This window comes from Halichoeres trimaculatus, unplaced genomic scaffold (assembly GCF_033239565.1).
Source record: "Halichoeres trimaculatus isolate MK-OKI-2021-1 unplaced genomic scaffold, fHalTri1.1 fHalTri1_scaffold_11, whole genome shotgun sequence".
NCBI classification, from domain to species: Eukaryota; Metazoa; Chordata; class Actinopteri; order Labriformes; family Labridae; genus Halichoeres; species Halichoeres trimaculatus.
The window spans coordinates 252,746-275,000 of NW_027437189.1; the positions used below are offsets into that span (position 1 = coordinate 252,746).

At 46.7% G+C, this 22,255-nt stretch overlaps 1 protein-coding gene across 1 annotated transcript; it reads left to right on the forward strand.

Annotated features, from left to right (window-relative positions):
• The first annotated feature begins 6,233 nt into the window (after positions 1–6,233).
• Positions 6,234–19,610, forward strand: LOC141799316 (transcription elongation factor A protein 2-like). The gene is made up of 10 exons (XM_074681528.1): positions 6,234–6,509; positions 12,880–12,942; positions 13,944–14,049; positions 14,141–14,219; positions 14,313–14,485; positions 15,558–15,614; positions 16,444–16,598; positions 16,717–16,863; positions 17,366–17,437; positions 19,254–19,610. The coding sequence occupies exons 1-10, from the start codon at positions 6,441–6,443 to the stop codon at positions 19,260–19,262; spliced, it is 930 nt and encodes a 309-aa protein (XP_074537629.1). The 5' UTR covers positions 6,234–6,440; the 3' UTR covers positions 19,263–19,610.
• Positions 19,611–22,255: the final 2,645 nt, after the last annotated feature.

Consider the following 22,255-nt stretch of genomic DNA (forward strand, 5'->3'; position numbering starts at 1 on the left):
GAGCTGTGCCTCTTATTGGGGAGCTCATGATCTTAATATCCTCTGAACGACCACGTTAAAAAAACATTCACCCCGTACAGTGGTAGTTAATTTCTGCTTTGGAAACAGCTTTTTTTGTCTTGGTGTGTTTGTGACTTCCTGTACTTCCGGAGCCAGCCTCAAGAGGGCACTGGAGGAACAGCAGATTTTAGGTCTTCAGCATCGTCTCATATTCTCAGACCAGAGGTTGCTGCTTGGTTCAGACTCAAACCTTAAGTTTAATTTGAATCCTTGTAGAAATGAAACTAATAATCTTTACAAACGTAAAGTCACAGACTGTGAAAGTGTGGGCGGTGGTTTGTCTCAGGGTCGTTCACTCTCAGTCTTTACAGACGATCATTTTGCTCTGAGGAAGCAGAGGTTTGTCTGCTGCTAAAACAAAACAGTGTTAAGTTGATTTAACCATGGAGCAGATTGATGCTGAGTGGTGACTGTGGATGAAAGAAGAAGAAGAAGGAGGAGTGTGACGATCAGAGGAGAAACCCTGAGTCTGTTTCTCTGGTTTTAACATTTGTTACTGTCTCAACAAGAGAGGAAGATTTAGGATGAATGATCCGAAAAATCTGGTTTTACAGATAAAAAATCAAAATTACCATATCAGGAAAACTCACATTGCCCTCTGTGTGTGTGTGTGTGTGTGTGTGTGTGTGTGTGTGTGTGTGTGTGTGTGTGTAAGTGTGTGTGTACACAGACTGAGGGGGGTGTGAGAGGGAAGTGTGTGGGAGTGGGTCTGCTGATGCCTTCCCACACACACACACACACACACACACACACACACACACACACACACACACACACACACACACACACACACACACGCATCATAAAACACACACACACACACACACACACAGCCCAGCAGCAGACCAGTGGACTTCAGTCCCGCTGTGACCTGGTCAAGAGGAAACCGCACACACACACACACACACACACACACACACACACACACACACACACACACACACACAGAGGGGGGGGGGTGTGTGCTGTCTTCGTTCAGGGACAGATTGTTTCTCAGAAAACGTCTGAAACTTGTTTTCTTTCAGTTTCTACTTTTGCTGCAGCAGGACCTGGACCCTGATCCTGATCCTGATCCTGATCCTGATCCTGATCCTGATCCTGATCCTGATCCTGATCCAGGTTTTGGTCTGTGATGGTCCACGTCTGCGCTCCCTGATGCTGGTGCTGAGTCAGAGCCTGGATCAGGTACAAACCTGTGCCACACAAGACGGTCTCATTCTCCATGCCCAGGATAATGACATCATCATCATCATCATCATCATCATCATAATCATCATCATTAACTTGCTCCTGACTTCCTGTCTCCTGGCGTGGCCGCCGTGCTGGGAGCTGAGAAGCTAATTCACACACACTCTGCACTCACACACACTCTGCACTCACACACACTCTGCACTCACACACTCTGCGCTCACACACACTCTGCACTCACACACACTCTGCACTCACACACTCTGCGCTCACACACACTCTGCGCTCACACACACTCTGCACTCACACACTCTGCACTCACACACTCTGCACTCACACACTCTGCACTCACACACACTCTGCACTCCAAATATACTTTTCAGATCAAATAAAGACAACTTTTTCTGTAAAGTTTTAAAGTTTTGAATCTTCCAGAGAAAAACTGGAGGGAGGTTCACATTTATTCTCCTGGTGATCCAGAAAAAGTCTTCTTTCCAGATATGTCCCTGATCCTAATCCAGACTTTAACATGAGATTTATTTTATTCAGATATTACAGGTTAATCCTGAACACTAGCTTAGCTAGCTAAGTTAGCTTGTTGTCAGGTTTCAGAGTGTAGCTCTACCTGTTGATAAACACGTTACCTGGTGGAGCTGGATCTGGGAAAAAGTTGACTCGGACAAAGAAAAGTTAAAATAAAATCTGATCTTTATTCATTTCCAAACACACACCTTGTTCAGAGTCACGTCTTCACCACAGTGTGTGTGAGACTCTGGACCAGGAGGTGGCGCTGCAGTCCACTTCAGACAGTTCCTCCTCACAGACTCTTTAGGCTGAATTTGAAAAGCATGGTGTGAAATTTAATTTCATGGTTTAAAACTGAATTCAGTCGCTTTTAAACTGTCGTCAAACTACTGAAAATTTTCCTTTCCCTTAAATAAAAAAAAATGCAAAATTCAGTTTCTGTTGAGCGGCAGGATCATCACGTCCTGCTCGTCTATGACAGCGGTCTGAAAACTTAACTTTCAAAAGAGCCATTGTGCCTCGGCTCACCTGGATGAAAAGTCATCTGAGAGCCGCAAAATATACTTCAGCTTCACAATAAAGACAAAGCTGTGTTAAAAAATCTAAACAAAGTAAAAAATCTTGTGATTAATTACCCAAACAAGATTTAAAAAATGTCTTTAAAAATGAAATTTAAAAATGTGCAAAAAAAAAAGTGCAAAAATTTTTGTCATTTCAAAAAATTTGCTGAACCTAAATTATGCAATTTCAATATTTTGCTTAATTAAAAAAAATTCTAAAAATTCTAAAAATTGCAAAATAAGATTAAAAAATGTGATTTAAATAAATATTTCAAATCCCCCCCCCCCCCCCCCAGTTTTTCTAAATTTGTAATGTAAATGCAAAACAAAAAATTGGAAAAAAAAAATTTAAACTCCCCCCCCCCAAAAAAAAAAAAAAAAATAGAATAAAATAAAATAAAATGAAATATAAAAGCTTCTTTACAAGCGGTTATACATATTTAGTACAACAAAATGTTAAACTGTGATTTTATTTAGTATTTGTGTCGTTATCCTTGATACCCTCTGTAAGAAAAAAAAAAAGTCCATCTATAACATTTTTTAAAGCTACAAGGATCCTCTGCAGAGGAGTCAAAGAGCCACAGGTTGAACACCCCTGGTCTATCAGGCAGATTAATCGAGCACAGATCGTCAGACGCCTTGAAGCCGTTGTGGTGCTGAGCATTAAACTGGATCTGGATTGTGTAATCTGAACGATCTGACTCACCCTGGAGACTTTCTGTTGGCTCAATTCGTTTTAACTTCCTCAATCATTTACAAAATTTCTCAAAAGCAAAATGTAAATTCCCGGAAACTCTCCTGGAATCCATCATCATGTGTGGAAAAGTGGTACCCAGGGATCTTAGTCACTTCTGAAGACGGTGAGAGCAGCCAGCGCTGCGACCAACCCCATCAGAGCGTTTACCATCAGGGAGGAAGACGTGGCGTACCCAGACAATACTTGGCCCGCTCTCTGGAGGAAGTAAGAAAAGCTCCATCCATCCAACGCAGAGGAACTTCCTGTCTGAGCCAGACCCAGCGTCCACGCCATAGATCCAGGAGAGGTAGAAAGGAGGCTTCCTGGAGCCGAGGGGTCAGAGCGAGCAGATCAAGGAGAGTGGGCACTTCCTGTCAGGGACGATCCATAACGGAGACTCCAAAGATCCAACGCTTCCTGGCGTCAGAGGTGACTTCGAATGAGGCCATAGATCCAGAGAAGAGGGCATTTCCTGAATTCAGCCTCTGATAGCAGGTCGCATTGATGTGATACACGCAGAACAAACACTTCACGGGGACATAGATCTGCTGTGAGTAGAATGAGCACTTCCTGCTGTCAGTGGTTAATCCCAGACTACAAAAACCAAGGGCGCGTCCTGCATCCAGAGCTCATTACAACACGAGGAATAAATCTGAACTCTGTGATTCAACTTTCACCCAGAGCAACAGAGGAGGCCGAAGATATGACGCAGAGAGGTTTCACTGATTTATTTCATCGCAGCAAGAAACAGAGAAACAGAAACACTGCTGCTGCTGTGCTCGTACTTCCAACTCATGACACCAGGGGGAGCCTCAGCAGCGTGTCTGCACAGTGAAGCTTAAGATAACTGCCTCCTTTATCCAGACTCTGGAGTAGTCCAGTGCCCCCTGCTGGACCGGAGGGTGAAACAGCGATCAGCAGAGGGTAAAAACAGGCACTGACCGGCCTCCAGCTGCCATCCGTCATGGAGTAAGACAAGGAAAGTTTATCTATAGCACATTTCAGCAAGGCAAACCAAAGTGCTTCACAGAGAAATGCATCAAAAGAACAAGATGTTAAATTCAGTTTAAAGCAGATTAAAAACAATAAGATACAACAAAACAAAACAAACACACAAAAAGTTAAAACAGGTTTGAGGTGCAGAGCTGCAGAGTCGTTTCCTTAAAAAAGATTAAAAATATTTATTCAAATTTTTCTCGTTAAAAGCAGCTGTAAAAAGCTGAGTCTCCAACCTGGGTTTAAAGGAGCTCAGAGTTTCAGCAGACCTGATACTTTCTGTCAGTTTGTTCCAGATATTTGGAGCATAGAAGCTGAATGCTGCCTCTCCATGTTTGGTTGGTGGGTTGGTTAGTGGTTGCTGTCGATCTGTGATTCTCCAGATCACACAGATGGTCCATAGCTCCTTCAGCACATTGGGTTCCTCTCATCTGTAGAGTTAGCATTCACAGTTAGCATGGTGCATCATGAAGCTGTTACTGTGACTTTAAATCTTTCATCACCTAAAACTTTAACAACACCTGGACCTGAAAACAGCTGCTCCGAGATCAAATAAAGCATCAACCTGGAAGAAAGAAAGAAAAGATAACAAGAAATGATGAGAGGTAAAAAATAAAATAGAATAAGATAATAAAAAAGTTATATAATAAATAAATAAATATATAATAATAATAGTAAAGGATGTTTCTCCAGGATTGATTTCCTCCCCTGAAACGCAGAGAGAAGAGTCTGATTCAGATTTAGAGGAAGGACCACCACAGACTCTGGGCGCTGCAGCAGGGCATGATGGGAAGTTTGTTCAGATGTAACCTGGTTCAGGTTATAAACAGACACGTTGGGTTAAATCCCTCAGGATGCGTCTTTAACAGCGTCTGCTTGTTCACGCTGTCCCTGGTTTTATCACCTCAGAGGGTTTTCCTGACTCGGGGCTCAGCCTGACTCTGACAGGACTCAGTTTAGGCTGAGTTTTGGTTTTTCCTGGCTCCATGTGGTCCCCCTGAAAGCTCTGAACCAGCTCCAGTGATTTACAGCTGGAAAAGCTCCTCACTGACTGAACAACAGCGACATCTAGAGGGAGGACACACTCATCACAAGCAGGCAGGAGGAATTCACGGAGGTTAACCCTGAACCTAAACCTGGACTCTGGGGGATCACATCCTCAGTCTGAACCCCGGTGGGCCCTGAAGGTGGACCCTGAAGGTGGACCCTGAAGGTGGACCCTGAAGGTGGACCCTGAAGGTGGACCCTGGAAGTGGACCCTGAAGGTGGACCCTGGAAGTGGACCCTGGAAGTGGACCCTGCAGGGGGGTGATCTGCTGTGACCCTGAGCTGATGTGTTTCCAGTTGTTGACTCGCTGTGAGGCGCGGTGTTTTCTCTCTGAGGACACAGACGAGGGTCCTGAGGTCAGACAGGGTGAGACGCCCGACTGAAGCTGGGTCAATAAGACAAACACATCAGGCTCAGGTGTGTTTGTCCAACACTTTGCCTCTTTAGAGTCAGAGTCAAAACAAGGTTAAACTGTAAAATCACATTTCTGATGTGTCCAGGCTTTGGAACGAGATCTACAGGATCATTGATCGGCTAAAAAATAAAATAAAAACTCAGCTTTTTTTCTTTTTAAGCCAGAAAAACAAAAACAAACAAACAAATAAATAAATAAATAAATAAAAACTGATATAATGCTGATTATTTTTCGAGTCGGAAAAAAACACAAACAACAAAAAACACCCATTTTTTAGACCCCAGAGGCTCTGCAGAATCCTAATATAATCTTTTTTTTATAATTAAATATTTTGGGACTTGAAGTTTCTGTCAAATTTTGATTTAAGGCTGATTTTTTTTGTTTGTTTGTTTAAAAAAGCGAAAACAAACAAACAAACAATATAAATTTAAGCTGGCTTTTTAAATTTATTTATCTATTGATTTATTCACATTTATTTATTGTTTTTTTTCTCACTTTTTTCTGTTAATCAGGGTCCCCTTATCCTCTCCTCTGACTAACAGACTCTTTGGATTTGAAGCCGTTTTAAAGTAAAACGTCACCACAGAGAGAAAACACCTCTTTATTAATCTGTTTTAATCTGTTTTAATCTGTTTTAATCTGTTTTAATCCGTTTCCGCTCCTCCTGTGGACCTGTCGAGTCTCCTTTAAGAGTTCCGAGTTTCTGAAACTGGACCGAGACCGGAAGGAGGAACTACAGCTCCCATCATCCCTCAGTCCCACAACAACAAACGAGAGTGAGGCAGCAGCTGGGAGAGACGGAGACGGACGGGCAGCGTAAAGAGAGGCGCGGAGAGCTGCTGGCTCTCCCTCATCCATGGAGGATTTTCCCGCGGCCCAGGAGGACCACTGACGGAGGACTACCCCCCCAACATGGCCCGGAACCAGGAGGTGGAGCGCATCGCCAAAAAACTGGACAAGATGGTCCAGAAGAAGGACACGGTGAGTGGGAGCGGGTCAGGTGATGAGCTCCACCTCTGACTGCTCACAGGGAACATTCTGGAAACCAGGCCGGTGTGTGTTTAACCCTGCTGCCTGCTGCCTGCCACACACACTCACACACACACACACACACACACACACACACACACACACACACTCACACACACACACACACACACACACACACACACACACACACACACACACTCACACACACACTCACAGAGACTCTCACAAACTCACACACACTCAGACACACACACTCACACACTCACACACACTCACACACACACACACACACACACACACACTCACAGAGACTCTCACAAACTCACACACACTCACACACACACACACACACACACACACACACACACACACACACACACACACACACACACACACACACACACACACACACACACAGAGCTTTAGCTGCTCCTGGTCCTCATGTTTCTGCGCTCAGGTTTGGAGATTAATCACAGCAGATATTGGTCCAGAGGCTACCAATTAAAACACACACACACACACACACACACACACACACACACACACACACACACACACACTCAGAGCAGTCACTAACAGCACTTTGCTCATCTTGGAGGTTGAAGCGTTTTACACATGAAGTGGGTCAGCTGGTCTTTAGAGGTCCACAGACGGACTCAGGCCGTGAGCCGGACTCAGGCCGTGAGCCGGACTCAGGCCGTGAGCCGGACTCAGGCAGACTCTGGAGCTGTACTGGGCTCTGTCAGGTTTGTAGTGAGAGTCGAACCCTGAATGAACGGCTGAAACAGATAAACCAGCTGAGGAAACGTCCTCCCTGAGAGCTGCTCTGCTGATCAGCTGATGAAGTTTGACCTTCATGCAAATTTACCCAAACACCTCCACCTGTGAGCCAACACAGATAACCTCAGACTGTTTCATGACAGAGATCCAGTCTGGTCTAGTTTTATCATTGACTGTTTTTAATTGTTGATTTTTTTTCTACATACTCGCCAACTTCAGGCCTGGTTTAAAGAGGGGGTATTGGGGTTTTTTTTTACAGTCTTTATTTTGTCCCTCTGGGGCCCTGTAGTATCTTCACACCATTCACAGCTCTATTTTCCTCTCTCTGCTGTTTTATAAACACTTATTCCAGCCTCTGTATGAGACACTTCCTCTAAGCTGCTGTCTCTTTAAGGCCCCCTGTTCCAGAACCCCCTTCCCTCTGATTGGCCAGCCCTCTGGAGGCCTGTCAGGGGCGGAGCTGTGGGCAGATCCTGGTGTTTGAGGCCCTCCAGTGTGTCCTGAAGGAGTTGGTAGCTCTCTGTGTGCTGACCCCAGAGTTTGATCTGGTCTGGTGCAGACCTGGTGTCATTTTTAAACAGAGCGTTGAGACGAGCTCACAGACGGATTCAGGGATTTCTACGACATGTGAATCTGGTTTGAAAATCTGCACATGCTCAGTCTGAACGTCCAGGATTGGTGTTTCAGATAGATGTTTGAATTTATGGGACCACAGAGTGCCCCCTCTTTAAGACTGAATTCACCGCCACTAATGATAAGGGGGCGTGGCCTGAGTCTGCTCCTGTCTCCTCCTGGTCTTTAGCCCATGTGTCTCTGCTCCCTGTCTCCTCCTGGTCTTCAGCCCATACCTCTCTGCTCCCTGTCTCCTCCTCCATACCTCTCTGCTCCCTGTCTCCTCCTGGTCTTTAGCCCATGTGTCTCTGCTCCCTGTCTCCTCCTCCATACGTCTCTGCTCCCTGTCTCCTCCTCCATACGTCTCTGCTCCCTGTCTCCTCCTGGTCTTCAGCCCATACGTCTCTGCTCCCTGTCTCCTCCTGGTCTTTAGCCCATACGTCTCTCCTCCCTGTCTCCTCCTGGTCTTCAGCCCATACCTCTCTGCTCCCTGTCTCCTCCTCCATACCTCTCTGCTCCCTGTCTCCTCCTCCATACCTCTCTGCTCCCTGTCTCCTCCTCCATACCTCTCTGCTCCCTGTCTCCTCCTCCATACGTCTCTGCTCCCTGTCTCCTCCTCCATACCTCTCTGCTCCCTGTCTCCTCCTCCATACCTCTCTGCTCCCTGTCTCCTCCTGGTCTTCAGCCCATACCTCTCTGCTCCCGTCTCCTCCTGGTCTTTAGCCCATGTGTCTCTGCTCCCTGTCTCCTCCTGGTCTTCAGCCCATGTGTCTCTGCTCCCTGTCTCCTCCTCCATACCTCTCTGCTCCCTGTCTCCTCCTCCATACGTCTCTGCTCCTGTCTCTTCCTGGTCTTCAGCCCATGTGTCTCTGTGTTGTCCATGTGGCAGTGTGGGAGCACGTCCAGCTTTTTTTCCCTGTTGGAGCGTCTGATGCAGAGCTCCTGACTCCTCCTCTCCTCCATGCTCCCTCTCTGTTCTCCTCAGGGTGTTTGGATCCTCAGAGGATCCTCTGAAGGGTTTTTATTCCTGATTCTCATGTTTTCACCTTTCTGTGAACTGGATTTCTGTCTGATGGTTTCTGCAGACGCCTGCTCCTCCTCCTCCTCCTCCTCCTCCTCCTCCTCCTCCTCCTCCTCCTCCTCCTCCTGTTGGCAGGCTTCGTGTGCCGAGACGTGAAGCTCCTGCTGTGGACATGTCTCTGTCCTCTGTTAGAAATGACTCCTGACGTCTCAGTGTGAGCTGTAGTTTACGGTGAATGAACGTGTCAGTGTGAGCTGTAGTTTACGGTGAATGAACGTGTCAGTGTGAGCTGTAGTTTACGGTGAATGAACGTGTCAGTGTGAGCTGTAGTTTACGGTGAATGAACGTGTCAGTGTGAGCTGTAGTTTACGGTGAATGAACATGTCAGTGTGAGCTGTAGTTTACGGTGAATGAACGTGTCAGTGTGAGCCGTAGTTTACGGTGAATGAACGTCTCAGTGTGAGCTGTAGTTTACGGTGAATGAACGTGTCAGTGTGAGCTGTAGTTTACGGTGAATGAACGTGTCAGTGTGTGCTGTAGTTTACGGTGAATGAACGTCTCAGTGTGAGCTGTAGTTTACGGTGAATGAACGTGTCAGTGTGAGCTGTAGTTTATGGTGAATGAACGTGTCAGTGTGAGCTGTAGTTTATGGTGAATGAACGTCTCAGTGTGAGCTGTAGTTTACGGTGAATGAACGTCTCAGTGTGAGCTGTAGTTTACGGTGAATGAACGTGTCAGTGTGAGCTGTAGTTTACGGTGAATGAACGTCTCAGTGTGAGCTGTAGTTTACGGTGAATGAACGTCTCAGTGTGAGCTGTAGTTTACAGTGAATGGACGTCTCAGTGTGTGCTGTAGTTTACGGTGAATGAACGTCTCAGTGTGAGCTGTAGTTTACGGTGAATGAACGTCTCAGTGTGAGCTGTAGTTTACGGTGAATGACAACTGTGTGTGAGCTGTAGTTTACGGTGAATGAACGTGTCAGTGTGAGCTGTAGTTTATGGTGAATGAACGTGTCAGTGTGAGCTGTAGTTTACGGTGAATGAATGTCTCAGTGTGAGCTGTAGTTTACGGTGAATGAACGTCTCAGTGTGAGCTGTAGTTTACGGTGAATGAACGTCTCAGTGTGAGCTGTAGTTTATGGTGAATGAACGTCTCAGTGTGAGCTGTAGTTTACGGTGAATGAACGTGTCAGTGTGAGCTGTAGTTTACGGTGAATGATCGTGTCAGTGTGAGCTGTAGTTTACGGTGAATGAACGTTTCAGTGTGAGCTGTAGTTTACGGTGAATGAACGTGTCAGTGTGAGCTGTAGTTTACTGTGAATGAACGTCTCAGTGTGAGCTGTAGTTTACGGTGAATGAACGTTTCAGTGTGAGCTGTGGTTTACGGTGAATGAACGTGTCAGTGTGAGCTGTAGTTTACGGTGAATGAACGTCTCAGTGTGAGCTGTAGTTTACGGTGAATGAACGTTTCAGTGTGAGCTGTAGTTTACGGTGAATGACAACTGTGTGTGAGCTGTAGTTTACGGTGAATGAACGTGTCAGTGTGAGCTGTAGTTTATGGTGAATGAACGTGTCAGTGTGAGCTGTAGTTTACAGTGAATGAACGTCTCAGTGTGAGCTGTAGTTTATGGTGAATGAACGTCTCAGTGTGAGCTGTAGTTTACGGTGAATGAACGTGTCAGTGTGAGCTGTAGTTTACGGTGAATGAACGTCTCAGTGTGAGCTGTAGTTTACGGTGAATGAACGTTTCAGTGTGAGCTGTAGTTTACGGTGAATGACAACTGTGTGTGAGCTGTAGTTTACGGTGAATGAACGTGTCAGTGTGAGCTGTAGTTTATGGTGAATGAACGTGTCAGTGTGAGCTGTAGTTTACAGTGAATGAACGTCTCAGTGTGAGCTGTAGTTTATGGTGAATGAACGTCTCAGTGTGAGCTGTAGTTTACGGTGAATGAACGTGTCAGTGTGAGCTGTAGTTTACGGTGAATGAACGTGTCAGTGTGAGCTGTAGTTTACGGTGAATGAACGTGTCAGTGTGAGCTGTAGTTTTATGGTGAATGAACGTCTCAGTGTGAGCTGTAGTTTACGGTGAATGAACGTCTCAGTGTGAGCTGTAGTTTATGGTGAATGAACGTCTGTGTGTGAGCTGTAGTTTACGGTGAATGAACGTCTCAGTGTGAGCTGTAGTTTACGGTGAATGAACGTCTCAGTGTGAGCTGTAGTTTACGGTGAATGAACGTCTCAATATGAGCTGTAGTTTACGGTGAATGAACGTCTCAGTGTGAGCTGTAGTTTACGGTGAATGAACGTCTCAGTGTGAGCTGTAGTTTACGGTGAATGAACGTCTCAGTGTGAGCTGTAGTTTACGGTGAATGAACGTCTCAGTGTGAGCTGTAGCTTACGGTGAATGAACGTTTCAGTGTGAGCTGTAGTTTACGGTGAATGAACGTGTCAGTGTGAGCTGTAGTTTACGGTGAATGAACGTCTCAGTGTGAGCTGTAGTTTACGGTGAATGAACGTCTCAGTGTGAGCTGTAGTTTACTGTGAATGAACGTCTCAGTGTGAGCTGTAGTTTACGGTGAATGAACGTCACAGTGTGAGCTGTAGTCTACTGTGAATGAACGTCTCAGTGTGAGCTGTAGTTTACGGTGAATGAATGTCTCAGTATGAGCTGTAGTTTACGGTGAATGAACGTGTCAGTGTGAGCTGTAGTTTACGGTGAATGAACGTCTCAGTGTGAGCTGTAGTTTATGGTGAATGAACGTGTCAGTGTGAGCTGTAGTTTACGGTGAATGAACGTGTCAGTGTGAGCTGTAGTTTACGGTGAATGAACGTGTCAGTGTGAGCTGTAGTTTACGGTGAATGAACGTCTCAGTGTGAGCTGTAGTTTACGGTGAATGAACGTCTCAGTGTGAGCTGTAGTTTACGGTGAATGAACGTGTCAGTGTGAGCTGTAGTTTACGGTGAATGAACGTGTCAGTGTGAGCTGTAGTTTACGGTGAATGAACGTGTCAGTGTGAGCTGTAGTTTACGGTGAATGAACGTGTCAGTGTGAGCTGTAGTTTATGGTGAATGAACGTGTCAGTGTGAGCTGTAGTTTACGGTGAATGAACGTCTCAGTGTGAGCTGTAGTTTACGGTGAATGAACGTTTCAGTGTGAGCTGTAGTTTACGGTGAATGAACGTGTCAGTGTGAGCTGTAGTTTACGGTGAATGAACGTCTCAGTGTGAGCTGTAGTTTACAGTGAATGAACGTGTCAGTGTGAGCTGTAGTTTACGGTGAATGAACGTGTCAGTGTGAGCTGTAGTTTACGGTGAATGAACGTGTCAGTGTGAGCTGTAGTTTATGGTGAATGAACGTCTCAGTGTGAGCTGTAGTTTACGGTGAATGAACGTCTCAGTGTGAGCTGTAGTTTATGGTGAATGAACGTCTGTGTGTGAGCTGTAGTTTACGGTGAATGAACGTCTCAGTGTGAGCTGTAGTTTACGGTGAATGAACGTCTCAGTGTGAGCTGTAGTTTACGGTGAATGAACGTCTCAATATGAGCTGTAGTTTACGGTGAATGAACGTCTCAGTGTGAGCTGTAGTTTACGGTGAATGAACGTCTCAGTGTGAGCTGTAGTTTACGGTGAATGAACGTCTCAGTGTGAGCTGTAGTTTACGGTGAATGAACGTCTCAGTGTGAGCTGTAGTTTACGGTGAATGAACATGTCAGTGTGAGCTGTAGTTTACGGTGAATGAACGTGTCAGTGTGAGCCGTAGTTTACGGTGAATGAACGTCTCAGTGTGAGCTGTAGTTTACGGTGAATGAACGTCTCAGTGTGAGCTGTAGTTTACGGTGAATGAACGTCTCAGTGAGGGTAACAGCTGTGGCAGGAAATGATAAATGTTGGTGATGGTTCAGGTAAAAATGAAGCTAGTTTCTGACAGTTTTTTGTTTGTCGTGTTTCAGGACGGAGCTTTGGACCTGCTGAGGGAACTGAAGAACACTAAGATGTCTCTGGAGACCCTGCAGGTAAGGAGGGGTGTTTCACCTGGGACTCGTTTGCTTTGCTCTGACTCAGGGGGAAAAATGTTTCAGTTTGTTTCCTCTGCGATGGTGAAGTCTCCTGTGGTCCAGAGTAGTAAACAAACACTCGACCAAATGTTCCTCTCATTGGTCAGAAATCTCACCCTGAACCACAGAGAGGAGCCCATCGCTAATTTAACATGGCTAACAAGTTTATCCAGGCTAAATCTACATGGTAAACGTATTTAGCTAGGCTAAGTCTTCAGGCTAACCTGAAGCTGCCATTTAACCAGCCACACTTAGTGAAAGGATTAACCTGATCACCATGGAGATAACACACATTTTTATACCTGAACAGTTTAACCACACCTTGATTCTTCTCTCCCTGTCTGTCTGTCTGTCTGTCTGTCTGTCTGTCTGTCTGTCTGTCTGTATCTCTGCCTGTCTCTGTCTCTCTGCCTGCCTGTCTCTGTCTGTCTGTCTGTCTGTCTGTCTCTCTGCCTGTCTCTGTCTCTCTGCCTGTCTCTGTCTGTCTGTCTGTCTGTCTGTCTGTCTGTCTTTCTGTCTGTCTGTCTGTCTGCCTGTCTGCCTGTCTGTCTCTCTGTCTCTCTGCCTGCCTGCCTGCCTGTCTCTCTGCCTGTCTGTCTCTCTGTCTGTCTCTCTGCCTGCCTGTCTGTCTCTCTGCCTGTCTCTCTCTCTGCCTGTCCGTCTGTCTGCCTGCCTGTCTCTCTGCCTGTCTGTCTCTCTGTCTGTCTGCCTGTCTGCCTGTCTCTCTGCCTGTCTGTCTCTCTGCCTGTCTGTCTCTCTCTCTGTCTCTCTGCCTGTCTGCCTGCCTGTCTCTCTGCCTGTCTGTCTGTCTGCCTGTCTGTCTGTCTCTCTGTCTCTCTGCCTGCCTGCCTGTCTGCCTGTCTGTCTCTCTGTCTCTCTGCCTGTCTGTCTCTCTGCCTGTCTGTCTCTCTGCCTGTCTGTCTCTCTGCCTGTCTGTCTCTCTGCCTGTCTGTCTGCAGTCGACCAGAGTGGGGATGTCAGTAAACGCTGTGAGGAAACAGAGCTCAGATGAAGAAGTTCAGACTCTGGCCAAAGCTCTCATCAAGTCCTGGAAGAAACTGCTGGGTCAGTGTGTGTGCGTGTGTGTGTGTGTGTGTGTGTGTGTGTCAGCTGGTTAATGTGTTTCTGTGTGTGTGTCGTGGTGTCTCCTCCACAGACGGCTCAGAGGAGAAGGAGAAGAAGAAGCAGAGCTCTCCTGAGAAGTCGTCGTCCTCCTTCAGCAGCAGAGAGAAACAGTCTGTGTCTCAGTGAAAACCTGACGTTAGCTTCTTCTTCTAGAGCGGCTCATGAAAACACTCGTCTCCTGACGCCATCCTTTCTCTCTGCAGTGACAACAAGTCTGGAGACTCCCCGACCACACCCACCACACCCACCACACCCACCACGCCCACCACCCCCACCTTCCTCAGCAGGGTCACCTCCTTCCCTCCTGCTCCCGTCACCACCGACAGCGTGAGGAACAAGTGCAGAGAGCTGCTGGTGGCAGCGCTGCAGACCGACGGTGAGGAGACCTTTAGTGGCCTGAGTTTTCTCCTGAAAACTGAGAAAACCTGAAACATTTGACCCAAAACACGAAGGGAACACCTGGTCAAACGTCATCACCAGGTCACCGTCTCTGTGTACCACAGGGTAGAGCCAAAGCAGGTTGAGGTCGTTTCTTTGGGAAATAAACTGACGCTGTGTCAGAGACGTGAGCTGCTGTCCCTGCTGCAGGACGACAAACCAGGTGTTTAAGTCAAAGCAGATAAAAACAGGAAGAACTGAATTCATCTGAGGTTTGCTGAGCTCAGAGCAAACACCTGTGTGTGTCTCAGGATCTGAAGGAAAACAAAGGTCAACGCCCTCAGATCTGTCTGGTTTATAAGAGTTTCAGCTGGAAACTGCAGGTTTTTAATCTGTGTGATATGAAGCTTGAATTTGCAGTTTCTCAGAGCTGCTGCTGAAGTTTGTGTAGTGCAGACAGCCTGACAGTGAGCTTCTCTGATAAACTGATATGATCTGATTAAAGTTTCAGTTTTTCTCTCAGATCAGGCAGAACTTTCACTTTGGGGATGAAAAAAGTCCGAAAGTAGCAAGAGTTATGTTCTCTGTTGTAAGTTTTTGATTTAATTTGCAAACCAGGAAGAGAAAATTTAACCTTTGTATTTTTTTTTTTTTGTCTGTCTGTTGTTGTAATACCCGTTTTGACCACATGAGGCTGCTACTGCACTGCTGCTCAAAGCTCTGAGGCTCTTTCCTAAAGTCAGGGGTCTAATCATGGTGGACTGAGTGTTAAACTTATGTAGCTTCACTGTCCTGTGTTTCTGTGGGACATGAATATTATAATAGGTACAACCTACAACATGACATCATCTTTTACTCACCTGGTTCAACTTTTCTCACCTGTTCTTTAAGAGGTCCAGAAACTAAGAGTGTTAACAGAAACAGCACAAAAAGTCATCTTTCAAATTCATCATGAACACTTTTTTTCCCTCTCAGGCTTCCGTAGAGTGAAGTGGATTGACAGTTATGTTCAGTGTGTGACAGGAACTCCGTGAATCAAACCTAACCCGTGGCGTCCGTCTGTGTTGCAGGCGACTTTCAGACCATCGGCGTGGACTGCGAGCACCTGGCGGCTCAGATTGAGGAGGATATCCTTTACTGTGACGTCACACTCTGCTCAGGACGAGAAACAGAGTTTCCTCATGAATGAAAGCTCCTGGTGCTGAGTGCAGGGACAGGGAGGAGCTCTGAGGGAGGAGCTCTGAGGGAGGAGCTCTGAGGGAGGAGCTGTGAGGGAGGAGCTGTGAGGGAGGAGATCTGAGGGAGGAGCTCTGAGGGAGGAGCTCTGAGGGAGGAGCTCTGAGGGAGGAGATCTGAGGGAGGAGCTCTGAGGGAGGAGATCTGAGGGAGGAGCTCTGAGGGAGGAGCTCTGAGGGAGGAGATCTGAGGGAGGAGCTCTGAGGGAGGAGCTCTGAGGGAGGAGCTCTGAGGGAGGAGCAAAGTGAGGATGTCCTTTCAGGGCCTCCGTACAGAGGTTCAGCTCCTCTGATTCAGGTTACAGCGTGACCTTTGCTCTCAGAGTCGAGCCTTTAGCCTCAGCTTGGTCTTTAATCAAACTTCAGAAAAACAAGTTATTAAAGTAAATCACAGTTCACTGAAGAACAACAGAGATTAATCCTTTAAACCTTTGAGATTATTCTTCACAAAGTTTGACTTGAATCCAACAAGTTCTGAACTTCAGTCTGAGGAAGTTTGTGAGAGCAAAGGAAAGAAACTTGGATTGAATGAATCCTCAGTTTGATCTTTAATCTGACTTTTCCTGCAGGCGTCTCTCTGTGTTTCATTAAACATCATCGAACAGCTCATCCTCTTCCTCCATCATCATCATCACGCTGATGATCTGAATGTAAACTCTGTCTACTTCCTGTTTCTGGTCGCTGAGCAGCAAACGTTTCCTTGACGGCTGGTGGTGTCCACAGATCTTCCAGGAGTTTAAGTCGACAGATATAAAATATAAAACTCGTCTGCGGAGCCGGATCTCCAACCTGAAGGACCAGAAGAACCCGGACCTGCGGCGAAACGTCCTGTGTGGAAACATCTCCGCCAAACGCATCGCCTGCATGAGCGCCGAGGTCAGACACGCCGAGGGTCGGTCTGCATCGCATCGACCAGCGGAGCCTCAGAGGTTAACTCTGTGTGTGTGTGTGTGTGTGTGTGTGTGTGGTGTTGTGTGTGTGTGTGTGTGTGCAGGAGATGGCGAGTGCTGAGCTGAAGCAGATCAGAGAAGCTCTGACCAAAGAGTCCATCAGGGAGCATCAGCTGTCCAAGGTGGGCGGGACCGAGACCGACATGTTCATCTGCAGCAAGTGTCGCGGGAAGAACTGCACCTACACCCAGGTACGCTCAGACTGTCAGAGGGCAACCAGCCAATCAGAGAGCAATGAACTGGGCAACGAGCCAATCAGAGAGCAATGAACTGCTCAGAGGGCAACGAGCCAATCAGAGGGCAACCAGCCAATCAGGGGGCAACCAGCCAATCAGAGGGCAACCAGCCAATCAGAGAGCAATGAACTGGGCAACAAGCCAATCAGGGGGCAACGAGCTGCTCAGAGGGCAACGAGCCAATCAGAGAGCAACAAGTGTCTTTCTGCTCCTTGAAATGTATTATTTTGTGCTTTTGTTTGTCTCTGTGTATTTGTGTTTTTTGGTGTGTGTGTGTGTGTTTGTGTTTTTGTGTGTTTTTGTGTCTTTGTGTGTTTGTGTGTTTCAGTGTGTGTGTGTTTGTGTTTTTGTGTGTGTTTGTGTCTCTGTGTGTTTGTGTGTTTCAGTGTGTGTGTGTTTGTGTTTTTGTGTGTATATGTTTCTGACGATGTGTTTTTTGGTGGTCTGGTTGCTCCAGGTGCAGACCCGCAGCGCTGATGAACCCATGACCACCTTCGTGCTGTGTAACGGCTGTGGGAACAGGTGGAAGGTGAGGAAAGATGAAGCTCCAGCTCTGATTGGCTGCTGCACGCTGAGCGTCTGTCAGCTGATCTTTACCTGTCTGTGGTTACCTCAGTCTGGGACACCTGCAGAGGAGCTCAGTGTGATTTACAGCTCAGACCACACCTCAGCCTCTCTGTGGGCCTGGGCTGAACCTTCACTCCGACCCACAGTCAGTCAGTCCTCTGTGGATAAAGCTGCTGCAGGTTTTAGTGACAGCTGAAACTCAAATCCAGATTAAACTAACTTTTTTTTTCCAAAGACGTCAGAGTGAAGTGGTGAGGTTAACAGGGACAGAATCTTCCCATGGTACTCTGGGGCCATCATCTCTGAGAGGAGAAACTATCAGCGACTTTCCTCCACAACCCAATGAAAAATTAGAAAACTCTAAAACTGGTCACCACAAAAACTGCTCCCCCTGGTGGCCAGCTGCAGCACAGGTTACACACTCTGAAAAAAATCGTTGGGCTGTGTTGATCCAGTTTTCTTTTTTTTTCTGAAAACTTTCTCTTCCATTCGTTATTAGATGTTAAAAACGAGGTTTTACGTCACGTTTAATGCTGATTAAGAGCTGACATTCTAGTGTAGTTTTTCAGTAATAGTAAAAAACATCAGGAAGGAGAGCCAAGAGGAGATTAGACTCTCCAGAGAAAACAAATATAAACTTTTTTTTAAAATCCCACAGCTCCTCTCAAATACTCAGATTCTGGTGGGCGTGGCCTTTAACAGTTTTAATGTTAAGGGGCGGAGCTTTGTCACAAAGTCTCCTGACGTTCTTGAAAGTGATTGGTTTATAAAGTCCGGGAGCAGGTCCAGAGATCAGGTTAGCGTCTGTGAGGGTCCCTTTGGTAAACTCTTCAGTCTGAAGTCCAACGTCTGTAACGATTTACTTTTTCAAACGAGGATTAATCTCCTTTAATGAGACACTGATCGTTACCAGACCATAAATCAGGAGGACTTACCCGCCCATTAAAACCATTAAAACCATTTTAACACCATGTCCTGGTCTGAAAGTGGAGACCACCAGGGGAACTTCCTGTTTAGGTGTGAAACCTGCTCAGTCTGCCTGATAAAAAAACACTTTTTTAATCCTCTTTAACTGAAAAATCAGTGTCCAGGAGTCAGAGTCTGGGTCTGGGTCCAAGAGTCAGAGTCTGGGTCCAAGTCCAGGAGTCAGAGTCTGGGTCTGGGTCCAGGAGTCAGAGTCTGGGTCTGGGTCCAGGAGACAGAGTCCAGGTCTCCCTTCATGTGACAGAGTCTGAATCCAAACTGCGTCAGTTCCTCAGCTCTGACACTAGGTGGCAGCACTGACTCATCTCTTCCTTCTTCATTTCCCGCTTCTGTTCCTGTTTCCTCTCCTCCTGACCATCCTTTCCTCTCCACCTTCACTCTTTCCTACTCCTTACTCCATCCTGGACCTTTTCTCTCTCCTCTTTCTTTGCTGCTCCTCCCTGATTTCTCCTCCTCCTCCTCCTCCTCCTCCTCCTCCTCCTCCTCCTCCTCCTTGTTTACATACCGTACCTTCCCTCTGTCCTTTTCACCCTCCATATCCTCTCCATGCTCCCTCCTGGCGGCCGCCCTTCCCCCGTCTCCCGTATTTAGCCGCGGGCTGTGGGTCAAGGTGAAGCTCTGAGCAGCTGCTGACGGTGTTTGTTGGACGAGTTGTTGGACGAGTTGTTGTAGGAGTTGTTGTAGGAGTTGCTCTGAACTTTCACTAAGTTTCTCTGAACTTTCACTGAGTTTCTCTGAACTTTCAGGAACTTTTTCTGCCGTTTGATGATGACTCTCTGTCTCTTTTCTTTCAGTTCTGCTGAGGAGGAGGAGGATGAGGAGGAGGAGGAGGAGGAGTGTGTATATTCTATCCTGGAGCAAAGTGACTACACGTGGACTTAAAGATGAACCTAGTTTTTTTATTTTATTTTGTATCATTTCTTTTTTATATGAGTAAAGAGGATCTGTGATAAATCCAGAGAAGAAGAAGAAGAAGAAGAAGGATCCTGGTGGTGTTGTGTTTGCTTTGGTTAGTTTTGTAGTTGATTTCCTCCCAGACGAAGCTTTGAGGCAGACAGAGTCACGTGACGGCCTGTGGAAAGTGTCGCTGTGCCTTTCTTTGCCATGTAGAGCTGCCCTGAACATTTCTATTAAAGTTTCTCATGGATCACAAACACACGCTGCTCTTTTCCTCTCTTTGGTTGATGGTCGACCTCTCAGCTCGGCCCAGACGGAGATCTGTGCTCAGACCAGTGTGAGACCTGAGTCGAGACGCTAGCTTTTATAGCAGGTCAGACCTTAAATCTGCTCTGAAATTAAAACTCAGGCTAAAATCTGTTCAGTGTGACGGGCCCTGCCCTCTGAGGCTTCAAGGCGTGGAGCTAGACGGCCTGTTAGTCAGAAAGTCAGAAAGCCTGATTGATGCATCGGTCCAGGGAAACCAGGGTTAACACTCTGACAGGAAATAGAAACTGGCCGTGCTAAAAGGAACGTGTTGAGTCTTCACCAAAAAAAGGAGCTGAAATTCAAGATAAAACCAGAAAACATGAGGAGAAAATGTCTTAAAACTCAAACTATCTCTTCATGCAGAAAGTTTATTTCACTGAACTGGAGAGATTTTTTTTTTTTTTGTTGAAGCATAGAAAATAAAATGAAACCAAAGCTGAGCTGTCTCCTCACACACACACTTGAAAAACACTGAACTGTCCCTTTAATCAGAGCTCAGTGGAGAAGAGACCAGTCTAATCTGGGGTTTGGTTTGGTTTGATAGAGGATGAGACGTCATAATGAAGCGTTTAACGCAGCTCTGACCAAAGAAACCGTCATGTTTGAAACAAAGAGATGAAGTGGGAACGTCTCCTGAACCCTCCGTACATCCACCACACCTCCATCTATCCATCCATCCATCATCCATCCATCCATCATCCATCCATCATCCATCCATCATCCATCCATCCATCATCCATCCATCCATCCATCCATCCATCCATCAGTCATCCATCCGTCCATCCATCCATCCATCCATCCATCATCCATCCATCCATCCATCATCCATCCATCCATCCATCCATTCATCCATCTGTCCATTCATCCATCATCCATTCATCCATCATCCATCCATCCATCCATCTGTCCATTCATCCATCATCCATCCATCCATCCATCCATCCATCCATCCATCATCCATCCATCCATCCATCATCCATCCATCCATCCATCCATCTGTCCATCTGTCCATTCATCCATCCATCTGTCCATTCATCCATCATCCATCCATTCATCCATCATCCATCCATTCATCCATCCATCCATCCATCATCCATCCATCCATTCATCCATCCATCCATCCATCATCCATCCATCCATCCATCCATCATCCATCCATCCATTCATCCATCCATCCATCTGTCCATTCATCCATCATCCATCCATCCATCATCCATCCATCCATCCATCCATCCATCCATCCATCCATCCATTCATCCATCCATCCATCCATCCATCCACTTTCTGAGCCGCTTTTCCTGTTCAGGGTCTCAGGTGGGTGGAGCCTCCTCCAGCTGTCATTGGGCAAGAGGCGGGGTACACCCTGGACTGGTCTCCAGCCAATCACAGGGCTGACACAGAGACACACTGAGACACACAGAGACACACAGAGACACACTGAGACACACAGAGACACACTGAGACACAGAGACACACTGACACACAGAGACACACTGAGACACACAGAGACACACTGAGACACAGAGACACACTGACACACAGAGACACACTGACACACAGAGACACACTGAGACACACAGAGACACACTGAGACACAGAGACACACTGAGACACAGAGACACACTGACACACAGAGACACACTGAGACACACAGAGACACACTGAGACACACTGAGACACACTGAGACACACTGAGACACACTGAGACACACAGAGACACAGAGACACACAGAGACACACTGAGACACAGAGACACACAGAGACACACTGAGACACACTGAGACACACCGAGACACACAGAGACACACAGAGACACACTGAGACACACTGAGTCACACAGAGACACACTGAGACACACTGAGTCACACAGAGACACACAGAGACACATCGAGACACACAGAGACACACAGAGACACATCGAGACACACAGAGACACACTGAGACACACAGAGACACACAGAGACACACAGAGACACACTGAGACACACAGAGACACACAGAGACACACAGACACACTGAGACACACAGAGACACACAGAGACACACAGAGACACACAGAGACACACAGAGACACATCGAGACACACAGAGACACACTGAGACACACAGAGACACACAGAGACACACAGAGACACACAGAGACACACAGAGACACACAGAGACACACAGAGACACACAGACACACAGAGACACACAGAGACACAGAGACACACTGAGACTAAAGACTCCACGTCGTGGACGCTGTCTCAGTCCTGGACTTGAAACAGAGCTGGGTGTAGCGTGGACAGGGAGCAGAGAGGAGACGGGGGAGGAGGTTCCTCAGAGAAAGCAGAGTGAAGGTTGGAGCTCCTCATGGAGAATTCACACTGAGATTAAAACATGCTCAGATTGACTCCTCTGTCTGATCATAATCCAGCATTTAGAACGAGATTATCAGCAGAAAAATCTGTTTTTTCTAGATGTTATATCTCTGTCTCCAGGTGGAAGGCTCTCTGCAGACACTACCTCACTTCCTGTAGGTTTTTGGACTTAATCTGAAGCTTCAGCTGAGTCAGGAGATGATAACGAGTGAGGGAAACATGAGGCAGAAG